Source organism: Sebastes fasciatus, chromosome 10, assembly GCF_043250625.1.
Source record: "Sebastes fasciatus isolate fSebFas1 chromosome 10, fSebFas1.pri, whole genome shotgun sequence".
Lineage (NCBI taxonomy): Eukaryota > Metazoa > Chordata > Actinopteri > Perciformes > Sebastidae > Sebastes > Sebastes fasciatus.
The window spans coordinates 24,411,429-24,429,262 of NC_133804.1; the positions used below are offsets into that span (position 1 = coordinate 24,411,429).

The 17,834-nt window shown below is 40.2% G+C and overlaps 1 protein-coding gene across 1 annotated transcript; it reads left to right on the top strand.

Moving 5' to 3' along the window:
* The first annotated feature begins 1,549 nt into the window (after positions 1-1,549).
* Positions 1,550-15,737, top strand: fgf24 (fibroblast growth factor 24). The gene is made up of 5 exons (XM_074649081.1): positions 1,550-2,280; positions 2,483-2,519; positions 7,767-7,944; positions 11,674-11,780; positions 13,858-15,737. Exons 1-5 carry the CDS (start codon positions 2,249-2,251, stop codon positions 14,134-14,136), a joined length of 633 nt encoding a protein of 210 aa, XP_074505182.1. The 5' UTR covers positions 1,550-2,248; the 3' UTR covers positions 14,137-15,737.
* The last annotated feature ends 2,097 nt before the right edge of the window (positions 15,738-17,834 follow it).

Consider the following 17,834-nt stretch of genomic DNA (forward strand, 5'->3'; position numbering starts at 1 on the left):
TGCTGCTGCCTCTCTTCCCTCAGTTGTGGATTTACAGTCATGCTCCGAGAGGTTTTGTCACAAACATGTGCTTGAGAGAGCGATGAGTGACTCCACAATGCTGGCTCTATCACAGTCAGTGGGGGTAATTGCTGTTTATCGTCCTTGCCTTCTTTAAATCAGTTGTCAGGTGCTTTTATTTTGAACTTCCAGAGAAATCTTTATCAGTGGCGAGCAGCAGCAGCAGCAGCTAATGCACGCCTTATTCCATCAAACATAACCAAAGCCTTGTATTTGTAAAGAAATCATCAAATTATCTTCCTCCATAATTACTATTTGCCAGTGTTTGCTGTGATTTCCCTCCCTGGGGCAGACAAGGCTAAATTAGTCATGCTTTAAATGACATTATGCATCAGTTTTGTTACAGGGATTATTAAAGAGCACTGTGGTTGACAGGATCAAGCCTTCTTGTTAGGCAGACAGCCATGAATCACAGGGTAAAACCCACATCAACCCATTTTATCTACTTGCACACAACACAAATGATTCAACTTGTCATTATAAATCAGAAACACTACAATCTATTTTTAAAAAATAAATAAATTCATATTTTTTTCCCCCAGATAAATTGATTTTTGTTTATTTTGTTTGCCTTGATCAGCAGCTGGAGCTTTTAGTTAAACACTCCCTTTTCATTCACCACTAAAACTCACAACAGGAGGCCCTTTGAAATCCACCAACATGGGAAGTTTTGTATGTAATCATTTAGATTCATTTTGAATATCAATGGAGCAGGAATGCTGAGGATCCAGTTTTAATGGGACAATAAAGGGGAAACCACAAAGCTTTTCTTTTCTTTTTTTTTTTAATGGCAGCAGGGATGTGGGCTCGCTTTACTGCTGCCAGCTCGTAAACACATTCACACCTCTCTTTCATTTAAATGCGGGATAAGTTATAGCACATTATTGAAAAAAAATCGAGGTCGACAAACAACCTGCATTTGAATGGTGTCTGGCAGAGAAGAGGCCAATCCACAAACCAGCAGCACTTTAAAAAGCACAAATAACAGAGAGAGAGAGAAGCAGTTTCTGTAGCTGATACACAGCAACTCTGTTATTTTTTCACTGTAATAACAACAATAATATGTATTATTATTAAATAAACCTTAATGTAATAAAAACTTAGAGTATGTAATATCATAAAGTTAAGATAAATTAAAACGTGGTCAAAAAATAAACATAAATAAGCTAAAAAAAAACAATCCAATTAGACGTAAAGCTCTTTTAAATCCAACAATCTTTGTCCATAACCAAATATACCAATTAAATAATTTTCCAAACTTACTTTAGGAAAAAAAACATGTTATTCATTTAAAAAAAAAGAAAAGCATTCATCTTCTTGTTCTCCTCTTGCGCAGAGCTTTGCCCACCGAGAGGAAAAAAAAAACCCTCTCCAAGCTGATGGTCTCTCCAAGATTACCCTATCAGGTGCAAACCGCTGACATGTTTCCACCCACCAACAACAAAAAAGCCTCTCTGTGCCCAAATCTCCAGCCGCAGACGCACAAACACCACTGACAGGCACTGACTGCTGCGCCATCATCAGCCTCCCAAAACCTCTCTGCTGCGATTTCTACACTACTTTCTTTTTAAAAAACACAACTCTTTTGTTTGCCTGGATAAGTTTGTCTACAGACTTTTTTTTGGTGGAAGGGCGTTTTATTATTCTTTAACTTTTGTTTTCCAACCGCAGCACTTGGTAGAATAAAAATGACCCATGCAAGGTGTAGAGGTCTGCAGGTATACGGACGGAGTTGAGGAGCTTGTGATCTGTGGAGCAGCAGGATTGTGCGCAAAAAACTCGAAGGATATTTTTTTTGAGCGAGGGGATTTTTCTTTTTTGGAGAATTCTGAATCCTTTCCACGCTTGGCACCGATTTACGGAGACGTAAATTGCAGGATTTCGATGATCGGAGGAGACTGAGAAAAAAATAATAATAATATTCTTATGGATAATCCCCCCCCACCACCCCACAACAAGGAAACACCTAATGTTGCACTCCGTGACTCTGCTGCTGCTGTTCTCCAGTGATCTATCCTTACACTGGGATTCAATCTCCTACTTACCACCGGAGGAGTTGTGTGCGTAAAAAGGACGCGCAAAGAGGAGCGAAAAGCAAAAAGAGAGAGAAAGAGAGGGAGGCGATTTCGCCAACCTTTCCTGGTGGGGCTCTAAATCTGTGGAAGCAGGTGTATTTCTGCAAGTCAAGATGTCTGTGCTGCCTTCGAGGTTCATATACCTGTAAGTGTTCCACATCTTCCCTTTGCACTTTTTTTTCTCCCCTCCACATGCATTCTTACCAATAGAAGTCGCCAAAAAGCTTCATATTTTTACGCATTTGCTTTCATCCAGGTATAGGCTGCGTACAGTATATTCTTCATGTAATTGCTTCGTGTGATTCACTCCCCCTCCTCCCTTTTCTCTCTCCTTTCTCTCCACATAGGTGTTTACATTTACTGGTACTCTATGTCCAGCTACAGGTATGTTTACTCCCTCGTTCAACTCCTTTTTTTGTATGTGTTTGCATGCCACTGTGCAGCTTTTTTCATGTGAATAATGCTGATGATGGGGATAGGTTATTTTACAAGGATGCAGGATTGACTTGCTTATATTAAATATATATTCATCATTATTAATTAGGGTCCTGAAGAGAGAGAGAGAGAGAGAGAGAGAGAAAAAAATCAGCCTATAATTGTAGAAGAAAAGCATAAAATAATTGATAAAATCAAAAAGGATATTGCAATTTTTTTTTTGAAATAACAATAAATTAACTGAAGAGACAGGATATTATAGCAATATTATGGTGATACACAATGAAAAAAAGTACCATAAATATAAGAAAAAGTAACCAAGCCCACTATTGCGCACTGTAAAGACACTGCAGTTCCATGCATTATATGTTATTTCAAAAAAATGGTTGAAATAACAATAAATTAACTGAAGAGACAGGATATTATAGCAATATTATGGTGATACACAATGAAAAAAGCACCATAAATATAAGAAAAAGTAACCAAACTCAATATTGCGCACTGTAAAGACACCGCAGGTCCATGCATTAATATTATAGCAGCAACAAGGCGAGATATACAAATGCAATGTAATCCCTATAAAATGACTCATGCAAAAAATGTTATAACCTGTAGTGATGAAGTAATATCATTCGGCACTGGAGGAAACTCTTATGTAAAGCAGCTGTTTTGCACCCACAATAATCTACTAATATCTCCAATCAGCATCAATCTGGGCAAAAATCAATTAAAAGCAGTTGTTTTTAATCTGGACTTCAAGTAGCAGTTTCAGTGTTTTTTACAACAGAATAGTGTAGCTAATAAATATTTTTATCCCTGAGGTTAAAAGTTGTTCTCTCTGAACAGATGGGCTCGTTTTGGCGCTTGTTGCACTCGGTTTTTTATTAGTCGCGTCTCACTTTGAACAGTAATGATTTGCAGGCATCCACTCACCTAATTGCATCGCTGTGATTCAGATAAGATGCAGGAGAGCACGCTCCTCCACTCATAGAAAGCGATCTCATCACTTTATTGCTATATGACGTGTTGGATCATAATTTTTCCACGTGCTGTTGTTTGAAATTAATGTCTCAGTGTTGCTATGATCTTAAATATTAAAGCAGGATTTAAAAAAAAAAGAAAAAAAAAGAGCAGGTTAGGTTTTAACTCTCATCCACTTCTGGGATGTATTTTCTTCCACATAAGCATCAGATGGCAACATGTTGATTTAATGTAATTAAATCTTTAAAAGATTACCAAAAATATATATATTTTTGTCTGGATGATGCCAAGATGGGGAGTTAACATTTGACCTTGATAGATGGAAAGTTTGCTTAATTAAAATACATTTTTATTGCACAATTCTGGTGTTTTACTACTTCAGTGCTGCTATGGATCACCTTGTCCTGTATAGCTCCCAGGGACAAAATAACAACTCTAACTCCTGAAGTAAATGCCATGATCCACACCTTTTTTATAGAATTTCTCAGAGACAAAATTAAAAAAACATGAAAGCGCCAAAACTAAAAATCTACAACGTTATGCAAGTCTACGTATGTGCTCTGATTATTCCAACAGAGCCGGCCCAAACAAAGCTATAGTGTCGACTGACCACTCCTCACATGTAAGAGACGATGAACTTCATACAGAATGTCCTGACAGACGTATGAGGTGCACTGATGAGTGATATTTTATGTTTTTTTTTTTTGCTGTTTTAATGTGTGATTTGCATGTTTGTTGTGGTTTAGAATAAAAAAGTTCAGATTAGATAAAGGTATTTATCAAACAAAGGAAATGCATTGTGGCTCTCCGATTGCTTTCAGGATAACGATCACACTAAAAAAAAAAAAGCAGGAATAGTCCTTTAATGTCCTGCTTTCACATTGCCTCTCCATGCCGTTGGCCCATTGTGCTACGTATACGGTTAATGGCTCTTACATGTCATGCTGTGGTTGTGATTTCATGAGGAAAGACAACAGAAGCAACCACAGTTGGAAGTAAACTTGGCCAACATGTGAGAGTGTGTCTTTCCCTATTTGTGTGTGTGACCCCGTGTGTGTGTGTGACGAGCAGATAGCAAGGTGTATCTTAGATGGATGCGACAACTCAGCTTCCTGGGTGAAGATGAGTGCCAGACTTTTGAAGTTTCAACCATATCCGTTTTCATGCTGTGTCTTTGAAGAAAGGAGACGGCGTGATAAAAAAAGCTGTTGTCGCTGGTGTTCACCTCAGCCATGTGCTTAGGCTTGCCTTTCCCTTGATGCAAAATGCAACTGTCTACCAAACACACCTTTATGTTTGTTTAGAGATGGGGAGATTTGGGATAAATCCCTTAGCAGCCCAGTTAGGCCACGATTTGTTGTGTACTCGGGTTTTTTTTTTTCCCTTTGCTCATCCGCTTTGAGGTTCACTTTGAGAGAAAGTTGACAACAGACGATGCTGATGTTTGACTTTAGAAATGGATGCATCATTGTCAACACATTTGTGTGTAGTTCTTGAATGGACACTTTGCTGTTGCATGAATGTTTAATTTTAAACCAGCATGTTTTTAAGTGGTCTTTTTTTAGTAACATCTTTGGTTCCAAACTTTGTATTGATGTTCGGAGTGCGGAGATCACTTGTCAGTCATACAATTTTGAGTCTTTTTCCTCTGATGAAAAGTCCCGTAGGTGCCACTTTTTCCTTTGTTTGTTCAGCCGTTGTGGCTGCTGCTGCTCGTGCTAACTGTTCGGCTCTTAAATGCATCATTTTCTGGAGTTTCCCCTGGGAACATCTACCAGACACCGAATGTTTAGAGCATCAAATATGAAAGCTTCTGTGACTTTCTGTTGGGAGGAAAAATTTAAAAAGCTGTAGTAGCTCCTTGGTCTCCAATAGCTTATTCAACATTTCTCTAATTTCAATACACAGTAAATGCAATTTTGCACATTTCGTCTAAATGCATGAAGGAAACACAGACGTGCATTATTGTACTAAACGTCTCACACAGCAAATCCTTGTCTTGAATTGAATCCTTTGCAATGGGTTATCAGCTCCCTGATCAGATGTAAATGTGCCTCTTCATGCAGTAAACTGTAAACCTCTTGGTTGAGTTTATAGAGTAGATTTAAGGACCTGGTTGAGGGCACCAGGAAGTTCTGCTCTTTATTCATTTTTCTTTGCAGTATTGTGTTGAGACTGTAGTTAAAAAAATGTATTAGAGGACTACATAGTTGTCATGACTGAAGCAGTTGTTTCATGCAGGTTGTGTTGCATGTTGGGATACTTATGTGGTGTTAATGTGACCTGTCTAGAGAAAAAAAGTGGCTGGATTGGAATGGGGCTAAAAAATGAGCCAATAGAGCCACAGCTAATTTTAATACCTTTATAGAAATAATTAGCATAATCTGCTACTCCAAAGATACACTGGTCATAAGGGCTGCCTCTTCTTAGTCGATTAGTCGACTAATCGGTCATTTGGGTCTTAGTTGACTGAGATTTCTTTAGCCGATTAATCAATCATCATTATTTCCAAGAATTTTTTTTAGCACATCTCTGGTAAACACAAGATTGAAAGTGATGCTTTTGTGTGATTCTTTGTGGAGATACTCAGTTTTACAGATCTGTTGATTAAATCAACTAATTGATTAGTCAAATAAAATCGTAGAAGAAGAATGTCTTTGGTTGAGGACAGCCCTAGTGGCCATAAAAACATAGTTTTACCAATAAAAATCCCATTGCATGTCGTGCATGTGTTCTGATGCCTTGAAGTCAATATTGAAGCCACAAATGAGTTGCATCAGTAGGTAATGCATTCTGATATCCAGCCTCCCATTTTCTACACTGCCTAGTGCCAAAAGTAACATTATGGGCGTGTTTCCTAAATGTCAAGATACAGAAGCTGTGTCCCAGTTCAGGGGCTGGATCCTCCGGGGTCCACATTTCTAGACCCAATACGTCATAATGAGCCAACAAGTTCTTCCTATTTCAAAAGCCCAAACGTGGCCCAGAAATGCAGCCGGATGATATATCTTACGATCTATCGGGCATTTGAGGGAAAAGTCTTTGTGTTGACATTAGAAGTTGACCATCAGTTTTGGTTTCTGGGAGGTTAAACCATGTCTTCTGGGGTGTGGCGTAGATCCAACCTGAAGGACTCATCTTGGTGGACTTTGCTCTTCAAAGGATTATTGTATGACACCTGGTTCATAAGAGCCATGTTGGACCCTCGATAAGATTTGCTCAGATTTGTTTTCCTCTCCGAGTTTAAGGATTTGTTCTTCCGAGGCCACAATTTCCCATCATGTTTGCTACATGTCATTAATTTACTGAAGTTAGAATAACAAGGACTCAGGGTATGTAATGTGTATATAATTAGCCACCTGAGAACAGCCACATAAAAAGCCATTACCGTGCAATTACCACACCATACAGCTGGGGAAATGGGATCTTGGCGTGAACTGAGATTCCAGGGCTTCTGAAAGTATACGTTTCCTCTCGCTCTTCCACATGTCGGGTGACACGGTTTCTTTTTCTGACACGCTGTCGAAGTCTGCGATTTCCTCTCTTTTTATGGCCGGGTCTAAGGTGACTCGTAAACAGCCGGCAAGTGAGTTCTGAAGGGTGGATTTGGACAATTTGATCCGAAAGTCCTCCTACAAGAGTGTTTTTTTGTGGCTCAAGGTGCCTCTTGCCATCTCAGTTATGTCTTCCGCCTGCTGCGTTTCCTAATTTATGGACCCTACTTCGCCTGCAGGCAGATATTTGTTTGATGATAGTGCAACAGGTCTGGATGCTTCAGGTGTATAATTGCTAGTGGCTTGTGGAAATGGAGTACAGGTTTCTCAATATGGCCCGGGGCACATAGTATACTGCTGTCTCAATATGAAGCAACAGAAGGTCGCACTATAGGCTTTTGCACTTGTTCTGTGGGATTTTCACTCAAACCGTGACTTCATTAACACGTCTTGTACGTAGTTAGCAGCTTGTAAATGCCATGCATATAAAATGTGCCAGTTGAAAGAGAGAAGAGAAACACTAAAATGCTGCAGCCACAATTTCCTGGTTCGGTATCTCAGTTTTTAGCCCCCGAGGCACAATTTTTTTGACACAAGGCCCATAAAAGCCACAGCGCACATTACTATCAACACCTGTGTCATGACGACCTCTAACCGCCTGTCTTTCCCATCCTCTGTCTCTCTCTCTCTGTTTCCTCCTGTCTCACGCCTCTCTGTGCAGGAATCCCAGCAGACGTCTCCCGATTTCAGGTTTTACATCGAGAATCACACGAGGAACCCGGACGATCTGAGCCGGAAGCAGGTCCGGATCTATCAGCTCTACAGCAGGACCACGGGGAAACACGTTCAGATCTTGGGGAAGAAAGTCAACGCCAACGGAGATGATGGGGGCAAGTATGGTATGGGAGAACTCCTGTGCATCTCACCTGACACGTTAGCTAGTTTGTTTATAACGGGATGAGAAATCGCCACCGGCTACCAGCCAGACGTTGGTGCATCTTGAGGTTTACTACCCATTGTGTGGAGGCTGTTTTCCATGCTCTGTGTTTGGCTTGGGCAAAGTGGATGGTGACCTTTGTAAGCCACCAAGTACCGGTTGGGATGGCTGGAAACATTATGAAATTGCTGACCTTGCAATGGATGTTTACTGCAGGACTTTGGTTATGCAGAGCAAGTCTATGTTTACCTTGATAGATTTATAGGTCAATTTTTGTGCCTAATGTGGACCAAAACTGACTTGTTGGTTTGTCATTCTGCAAAATATTCTCAACTGTTGGTTTTGTGAGCTTTTAAGGTCATGTAGGATGCAATTCTGTGGCATTACTCAACTTTATTGTCCTTTAATTTACCAGAAAATGTTAGTGTTTTTCATGACGAATGGGATTGTGACTGTCCATATTGGGAAATGCAAATCGGTGAAATCTTAAAACTGTGTTTTCCTTGAACTTGAAAGGGCAAAAGAAAGTTAAAACTAACTGTATAATCTTTAATTTTCTTCACTACACAGTGGTTTTCAAGGATAATTTTCACATTTAATGTTGGATATGGGCTAGCAGTCTAGCAGTGCTAAAGTTTCTCAAACAAAAGAAGATGACAAAAAGCATTTTACTTAGTTTTACGTTTTCAGATTATGCTCCTACCAACCTTAAATATACCCTCTTTGCTCTCTGTATGGACTTGTTCACAATTTCAAAATCAAAACAAATGCGGCGGATGAGTAAATTGATGGTCAGCGAGGCGCTCTTTGATGCGGCGGCACAAACACAAGGCAACAGGACTTGTTTTGTGCCTTCCTGCAGATATTTTGCTCATAACAGCTGACTCACGGCTCTAAAATTGCTGGTCTTGAATGCCTCTGAGTGAGTGTGTTCAGTCACAGATGCGCCGAGGCGAAGTTTCCTCACTGCTTGTTAGAGCTTGAGTGGAAGCAGATCCAATTTTTCCCATGAGGCCTTGCCAATTCCTACCCTCCACCGCCCCTCCTCCTCCTCCTCCTTCTCCCGTCCCCCACCTCCTCCTCCTCTTCCTCCTCCTCCCCATCCAGCTGCAGTACCTGGCACCTGTGAACTCCTTTGCACTCACTAATAACGCTCAGGAAGATCCTCTCCTTGCTCTGATCCACTCTCAGTCACTGCAGCTTCACTGCGGACGGCCACAAACCACCGCAGAGGAGATATATTGCTTCGATGTAGAGCTTTATGACTGCTAAGTCCATATCAGTGCAGCCATTCTTCTTAGGTATTAGCGTAGCATATTCATTACTTTTAAGAGACTAGAACAATCCTTTTTCAGAGCAATCCGTCATAAATGATGCCCGTTGTCCACTCGGAGCAGATGGTGGGTCACTGCAAAAGGCTTTTAAACTGATGAATGCTGCAATGTGGAATTAAAGCAGGAGTCTTCAGCTAGTTTGACAGGTGACCCCATGCTGAGGTTAATAAATGCCTCTGGCGCCTCATTGTTTATATCGCACCAAAGAAGAAAACATTTAACTGGTTAAGAAATGTTAAAACTGTGATCAGATATTCTAAAATTTCAGATTTATATGCCAGCTACGGCTGCCAATGGAGTCTTGAGCCTGAGAATTGTTTAAAGAAGAGTTGATATACAAAACATCCCAGTGACCACTCATGACTCAAAGATATTTGCCTGTGGATGCCGTTCAGATAAAATGAAATGACTCCATTTACCATCAGGGGTCACAGACAAAGCAGAACTTAAAGTAGGGTGGAAAATATTGTTTTATCTGATGTTCTGGGTCGAGGCTTCATAGCTGAGGTTGAATTTTGGGTCTCCGTGCAAAACCAGCTCAGAGTGAGAAGAGCCAAAGTGATGTCAAACGACTCCTGATTTGACTTGCAGAGATGAGATATCTTTTTAAACATCATTCACTTCATGTACAATCCAGGATTTCTTTCTTTCTCAAGCACCCCAAAAAAGTCCCGACTGATCTTTCCAGTGATAAAAAAAGCCAGAAATGTTGTTCTTTTAGTTTCCAAATAAGACGTACAAACAGAAATCTCTCAAAAAAAAGAGAAGGAATAACTTCTAAAGTTTCACCTTTGAGACAGGTTTCCTTCCTCCCACTTTCCTCCCAAGGTTGGATTTTAGGGTGAAGGGGGAGAGGAGGAGGAGGAGGAGAAGGTGGAGGAGGAGGGGAGTTACTTCTGCCCTCGAGCCCGTCCCATCCCCTTCGCCTATTCTTCCTCTGCTCCCTTGAGCGCTACTGAATGGCCCTGTGTGTTAAACAAATGGATCATCTTAACTTTTTGATTGAGTGAGCACAGACTAAAGGGAACTTGAAACCTAATCCTGAGGGGCACATAACCGCTCCACAAATGTTTGGCAGATCTCTTTGCTGGTCGAGGGGCGAGCAGAGACAAAGGTGACCTCGCAGGGGTTAACATTTGGTGGTGGTGGTGGGGGGGGGGGGGAATAAAAGAGCCGCCGGGATGCGTCTCGAGAGTGGATTACTGCTGTGTCAGGCTGAAGTGGCGTTGTTGTTTGGGTGCATATATGGTATTGTGTAAAGAAAGTAATACACTTAATATACCTTTAAAGCTCTGGAGACCCATAACTCTCTATTTTTGTTCATTCTTTGTTAAAAAAACAGCCTAAAACATCATATTTGTCCACGTTCCACAGAAAGAATGACGTTAATGCAATGTTTATACAGCCCAAAAACACAAATTTCTTTTGTCCGGGATCGTACAGAATTTTGTTGGTTTGTGATTTTCAGCTATAAAGATCAATTATTTCCTGTAATCCTCGATGTGATCAAAGAGAATTTAAAGGTGCTATTGATAACATTCAGCTACTAGATGTCGCATTCTCCCTCCACCGTTCCATTGCATTTACTTGACAACAAGTGGTTGCCGGACACTTACCATCAATCTCAGTCATTTGTCCGTTTTTTTCCACACTAATCGACGACCCAGAGATACCACGTGATGCCAATGTCATTTTACTATTGGCTCACAAACCTTGTTAGAAGTGGGAACCAAATGTCAGATAGCTTTCACAGATATAAACAAAACATTTATTTTGGACACGCCAACATTTTTTAAATGAATATTTCATATTCATAAAAAAAAAAATTCAGGAAAAGCCATACTTTTATACGGCACCTTTCTAAAAGCTCTGTAGAAGTATTATTTAAAAAAAAATAAAAAAATATTTGTCTTCATAAAAATGTTATCAATAAGACCTTTAATCTCTGGTACAACTAATATTGGTCATTGACTGCTTTGTGGTGGTATATACCGTATGATGAAAAATGTATTCATGAAAAACCAACATTATAACCCTTTTTTCAGTGCACATTAGGCTGGTTTTCTTTATGAGGCTCAGTGCTTGATAAAGCTCTGTGTTGGCCCCTCGATTGTAGAGAGTTTGCAGGGTTCCTTTTCAACACTGGAAATTAAATACGATCATTTTTATGTCTTAAATGTGGGAAGTAAAAAAAAAAAAAAAAGTACAAGAGCCCAGACACTGTGGGCCATAAGGGAGATAAACATACCAGATACAGTATGTTTAAATGTATGGGAATCCTTAAAGCATGATGTGAATGTGAGGGGAAATACTTATACTTGTCCTTAACAGAGTCTACTTTTTCTTTTCATTTCCAGCTCTTCTTGTTGTCGAGACAGAAACGTTCGGGAGCCACATTCGAATAAAAGGAAAAGAGAGCGAGCATTACATCTGCATGAACGAGAAGGGCAAAATAGTCGGACGGGTGAGTACATTTTGGTTTTGATGACCGATCCGTCGGTAAAAAGCTCAATATTTCCACTGACGAGATTAGATCGCCACTTTCTCATATCCAAATGAATATTTAAAATGGAGCTCTTAATCCAGGCTGAATTGAAGGCGGCCTCAGATCTGCTTTCGCCTGCTGTTTTTGTACACCCTAACAAAACCCCTTTGATAACTCGCAGCCCTTCTTCCATTACGTAATCGGCCTACTCCTTTGACACTCGATCAGTCAATTACGGACTGCAATCACCACAATGCATTGAGAGACTAATGGTCACTTAGGAGGAATGCCATTGCAATTATATCACTTAGTCACACCAGGTGGCCACAAGCGCGGGATGACTGCATGCGACTCTGCGGACGACCGCTCCGATATGGAAAAGAAGTTAATATTTGAGAACGTACACAGTAGAGGCACACGTGTGATTGTGTTGCATTAATAACTCATGCTGTCATCATCGGAGGGGCGGCAGTAATTCACACACACGTTTTCACTCTCTCATCATGGTCATCTGTTAGAAACATGCATTTTTTAGTCGTAGTTGCTGGGGCCTCATTTGTTTAAAAAAATGTTCTGTGACTTATTCCTGTAAACCACCGAAGGATTATTTTAACAATCGGATAAAATGACATTTAAATTATTGATTGCTGGTGGCTTTCAGCTTGTTTAATGATAGAAATAAGTTGAACTGTAAATCACAGGATTTTTTGACGGATTTAATTAAACCCCCCAGTGTTGGCATCAAGATTTAAATTTGATCCAAATTTGCTATGAAGACATGCAGATAGTTTATTTTTTATGGGCCCAGCTTTTGAGATATGTCTCTGAGATATTTACTACCACTGTTTTAAAAGTTCAGTAGCACTGTGCCGTTACCTCGGATAATCCACAGACCTCACTGTCAACAGATTTCAGTGGAGCTGCTTTCTTCCAAAGAAAAAGTCTGTTGTAGAAGTGCATGACAGCTGAGGTTTTTCATTGCAAATGTAACCAAGTCGCCAGAAATAATGTTGGCATTGTATGTTTTTGCAAACCATGGATACGTTAAAAATATTTTTCATAAATACGTTTCATATCAGCCTTTTTTATCATTGTGAAACGATTAGTTAGGTTTAGGCCACAAAAGTACTTGGTTAAGATTAGAAAAAAACATCATGGTTTGTGTTGAAATGATAAAATAACAACGTAACGTAACCACCATAACTAGTGTAAATAAATAACAAACCCCCCCCCCCCCCCCCCCTCCCTCCCCCCCTTAGCGGACTTTCTTACGTAACATTTACCGTAACCTTTACCTTTGAACAAAGGTAAATGTTGAGTTTACCCTTGAACATGAACAGTGGTCTCTCGGGTGAAAGTCCTGTGTTTGTTTGACCCATGCACCAGTCCTCTCACCCCTCCTAAATTGACTTTTTCGCTCTTTACACTCGTTATTATACCACATAACTTTCAATAACGGCCGCTCCATATACTACGTCACTTGCTCTGTGCGTCGCTCATTGTAGTGCATCACTTGTTCTGCAAAAATGGCCACATTCAAAAAAAGAAATTACCCATCTCTATCCTTTACAACCACTACAACTACTGCAGTGTGGTATGTTATTAAAAGACTGGAAGTAGTTTCATTTTACAGCAGTGCAGTAGAGAGAAAAGGTGTGCAAGTAAGGCCACTAGTCATGTGAAAGTGAATATATTTAACCTTAGTTTAACTCCCAGCTCATGGGAAGACCTTTTCTACTGTAATTAAAAAATAACTTCAGTTTAAGTCCAGATTTTCTTTTCAATCATGTTTCAAACATCATGCTATCCTTGAATATTGACTTTTGACTCCTCTAAATCTATCTTTTAGCTAACCTTTTGAATGTTACAAACTTGCAAACATGTTCGCAACACAACTAGCATTCTAGACGTTATACTATTTTACACCAAACTGGAAAATACAAATCCCCAACAGAACACACTAATGCAATAGCAATAAGCCAGAATGTTAGTTGATAAAGAGGTCATGCTGCTGTGTTAATAATGAATTAATGTCCTATTTCTTCCCTTCTTTCAGCCCGATGGAAGGAAGCAGGAGTGCGTCTTTGTCGAGGAATTCCTAGAGAACAACTACACGGCTCTCGTGTCGGCCAAGTACAAAGGATGGTACCTCGGCTTCAACAGGAAGGGGCGGCCCAAGAAAGGCTCGCGGACCACGCAGAGGCAACAGGAAGTCCACTTCATGAAACGCCAGCCGAAGGGCAGGCCGGACCCGCTGGAAGAGTTTCGTTTCACCACAGTAACTAAGCGGACACGAAGGGCTCGGCGATTAAAACCCAACCCCAAGAGGAACTGATGGGACCAATAATGGGACAGCACTAATTTTCCTCAGAGGGGGGAAAAAAAACAACTGAAAATCTCAAGCTTCTTGTCTTAAAAGAATCACCTTAAAGACTTCACTTCTGTAAAAGAAAGACGGACAAAAAGAACAAAAAAAAAAAGTCAAAGATGTTTTATTTTTGTATTTCAGGATGACTGAATATTTCCTAACTCTTGGATTCTTCTGGGTTGATGTCATTGTGCTAACGTGTCTGTCATGTTATTTATACTGGATAAACTAAAGGACCTCTGAGAGAATTCCTGTCGCCGGCGTCCTCGGCTACGTTTGAACTGCAGGCTGAAGGCGTACTTTCTTTTTGACAATGGGGGCTGAAGCAGGAGCTGACGCAATGTTATAAAAATCAGCCAACTAGAGATTTATTGGAATACCTGTCGGTTTTTGTTTGTGTTGCCCCTGACAACGCGGATCCCATACTTTCCACTGGAATCAGACACCATGGAGATGAAACGGAGAGAGGTGGCAGTCGCAGGTGACACTGTGCTGCCGGGATAACTGTGTAGCTTTGAGTGCAATATTTTACAGGTCTCTCTCTTTCTCTTCCTCTCTTCTTTTTTTTTTTTTCCATATGTCTCTCAACCTCAGCGGCTCCTGGAATGCGCTGAACCCTCCGAGTGCTGTGTGTGATTTCCTTGACATTTCCATGCAGCCTGTGATTCAGCTAAAACACGACATGCTTTGACTAGTCGGGCACCAGCCGTCGCTTTAGTCTTGTTTAAACACCTAAAAAGAAAACAATACAAAACAAAAATATTACAGCTGATGTGATTCATGATTCCACGAAGTCTTCCAACTTCATCACATTTGGGAGACGGATGTTAATCCCTCTCGCCTCCCCTTGGATTCACTTTTGAACAGCTCTTCCTCACACGTGTTCCAGTAAAAGGGTGATTCTTTGTGTGTGAGATAGCTAATATTTTGGGGCTGGTGATGAAGACTTCCTCTACCTCCTTGTTCTTTTTTGTTTATCTTCACCTAGTCTGAGTGTCTGTGTTCAGTTAATCTCAAGAACCTCTCCGTCGACGCTGAGCCGAACTGAGCTCTTGTGTTTTTTTTTCTCTCTATTCCAAAATCATCTTTTGACTGTGAGCTCATCTTCGCTCCTTTCACTCTCACTGGATGAAAGTCTCAAAGATGCTTCTGGGGAAAGCTTATCAATGTGTTTGTTTTGTCAGATCAGTGATCCGCAGATGGGAATACTGTAACTCTGACCACCCCTGATCACTTCGTAAATTCACATTTTGACAATTAAGACTTCTCCCCAGAACCCCAGATGGATCAACTTGTCCAGGAACATTTCCAGTGACATGTGGTTGAATCGGAATCGTAAAGGGAAAAGTCTGTGCTTCAATCATTCCTTCTCTCACTGACGACAGCCTCTTTTCACCAGTAGTATGTATTCACCTGTCCGCTGGCAGGTTTTTGTATGAGTTGCTACTAACAACATGACACATTTATGATTTTTTTTTTTTTTTAAACAAATGTAAGCAAAAATAATTTTATGACTATTATTAAGATATTTATTGCCTCCCTTTGTAAATAAAATGTGATGAGTTTTATTTGGCCTCTGTTAATAAAATGAGGACTATATTTTAAAAAAGGACCCATTTTATGTCTTTATTGCACTGTGGAGAACGGTAAAAGCGTCTTTATGTCCCGGCTCAGACTGGAGTTTTATGATGTGCACGTTGAATATTGTACTGCCTAAAAGAGAAATGCTGCAGGTAGCGATTGGTTGGACATAGAGTACATTCCCTTCTCTGCATACTGCCAAGGTATGCATTTTTATATACAAACCCAAAGTGTGAGGACTGCTTTTAAGGTCAGTGGTTTTTAAATTGAGAAAGGCCTATTGCAACAGCTCTGGAGGCTTTTTATATCACTGCGAAGAGCAGTGAGAGTTCACGCTTGGTGCTTTTTTTAAACATCGATATCATTACATGATTATAAAAAGTATTTTTGGCAAAGAAAGTAACTTTTTATCTTTGTATGCTTTCTTATTTTCAAAAACTAAGAGACACATGTATTAATGAGATGGGATTAAATATTGCATAATTATCACAGCTGTAGTGAGTGTCAAAAAAAGTCACAACACAAAAAAATCAATTCATATTATTTGTTGAGATTAAAGAAGACAATCTGAGATGTACCTTTGAGCACTTAAAACACAACTTACTTTGATGTAAATGTTCTCCAGACCAGTAAACATCCAATATTTTAGCCATTTTTCCATCTTTTAAAAGCGCTAAAGGAATGTGGAGTAGCATGTCTTATAATGCCGTGTGCTGGAATGATGTTTACAGTAACCGTCAGACTGAAAGATGGCGGCTTTGAGGGAGAAAAAAATACTTTTGTTTAAATTCCTAAAGATGCTATCAGCCCCCTCTACTCCGGTAGTTACCTCCAACAGACCCAGAAGTCCCCCGTTCCGTCATGGGATTTTGGACGTCTGGCCTGCTTTTAAAAGGTGGAAACATAGTGGTTGATGTGTGACCCAGAAATTCACCATTAACATAATGGATCAGCGCTGGAGATCCTGCTTGTCTGACTCTGGGGAAGGGGGGGGGGGGGTGGGAGCGGTAAGAGACGATGACTGCAGGATTTCAAGGAATGTTTTATGTCCCTTCATCTTGTCATCATCTCTGCTTAATATCTCCTCTGTTTAAGAATGATGCTATTATTGAGAGGAAAAAAAGGTTTGCTGCAACATGCAGCAATCAAGAATATGTATTAAATGTGTCCTAGCAACAAGGTTATCCTTTGAAAAGATTAAAAAAGCTATAAATAAATACTTTTAGGACACTTTTTCCCCATATAAATTGCTAACGTGTTGTCCTGTGCATCACTGCCTGCAGATATTTTGAAGGACTGGGAGTTAAAATCAGCTTTGGTCGAGGAATTTAATCAACTTTCGAAACCCTCCAAATTCTATTTATGCGAGCAAGAAGCTTTTCTTTTTTTTTTTTTCCCATCCCACATACTTCAAACTTGACCAAGCACAGCCAAAGTGCATCTGGGTATATTGACATTTAAACGAGCGCCGATGGTTTCCAACGTGTCGGCCGATTCGCAATAAGGAGACGACATTTTGCATAAGCCTCCCGCTAGGCCTTTCTCTGACTCGACCTTTGATCATTGGAGGCTGGATGGTCTTGGAACTGGACCAATAACTTCAAAATGAAACATAGAAGTCCCTTTTGCAAAGCCCAGCCCCTTTTACAAAGGAGGAGGAATCTTTAACTGCCAAGTAGTTTATATTCTATTATTAGAAAATCTCAGCACGCTGAAACTGTGCACAATGGATACAGTATGACCGGAGAGCAGCGTCAATGTAGAGAAAAACGTTGTGGTTCAGCGTAAGTTATACAAATTTCAGTGGAATGACCAAAAGTGGTTCTTTGGCCTCGAGATCAGCAACCACACACTTAACAATTAGCCCTGTCAACAGAAATTTGTTCTGTTTGAGACATGAAACAATTTTTGTCTCTGTGAATATCACTGAAATTGTCCCTCAAGGTCAGTGAAAAACAAAAGTCCGACGCCAAACACAACAGAAAACAGAGTTGGAGCTATAATATACCTCGTGTCATTAAATGCAGTTTCACGTCACGTCACTTACTGTCAAAACAGGACTGCTGCTACCGCCCTTCTAACTC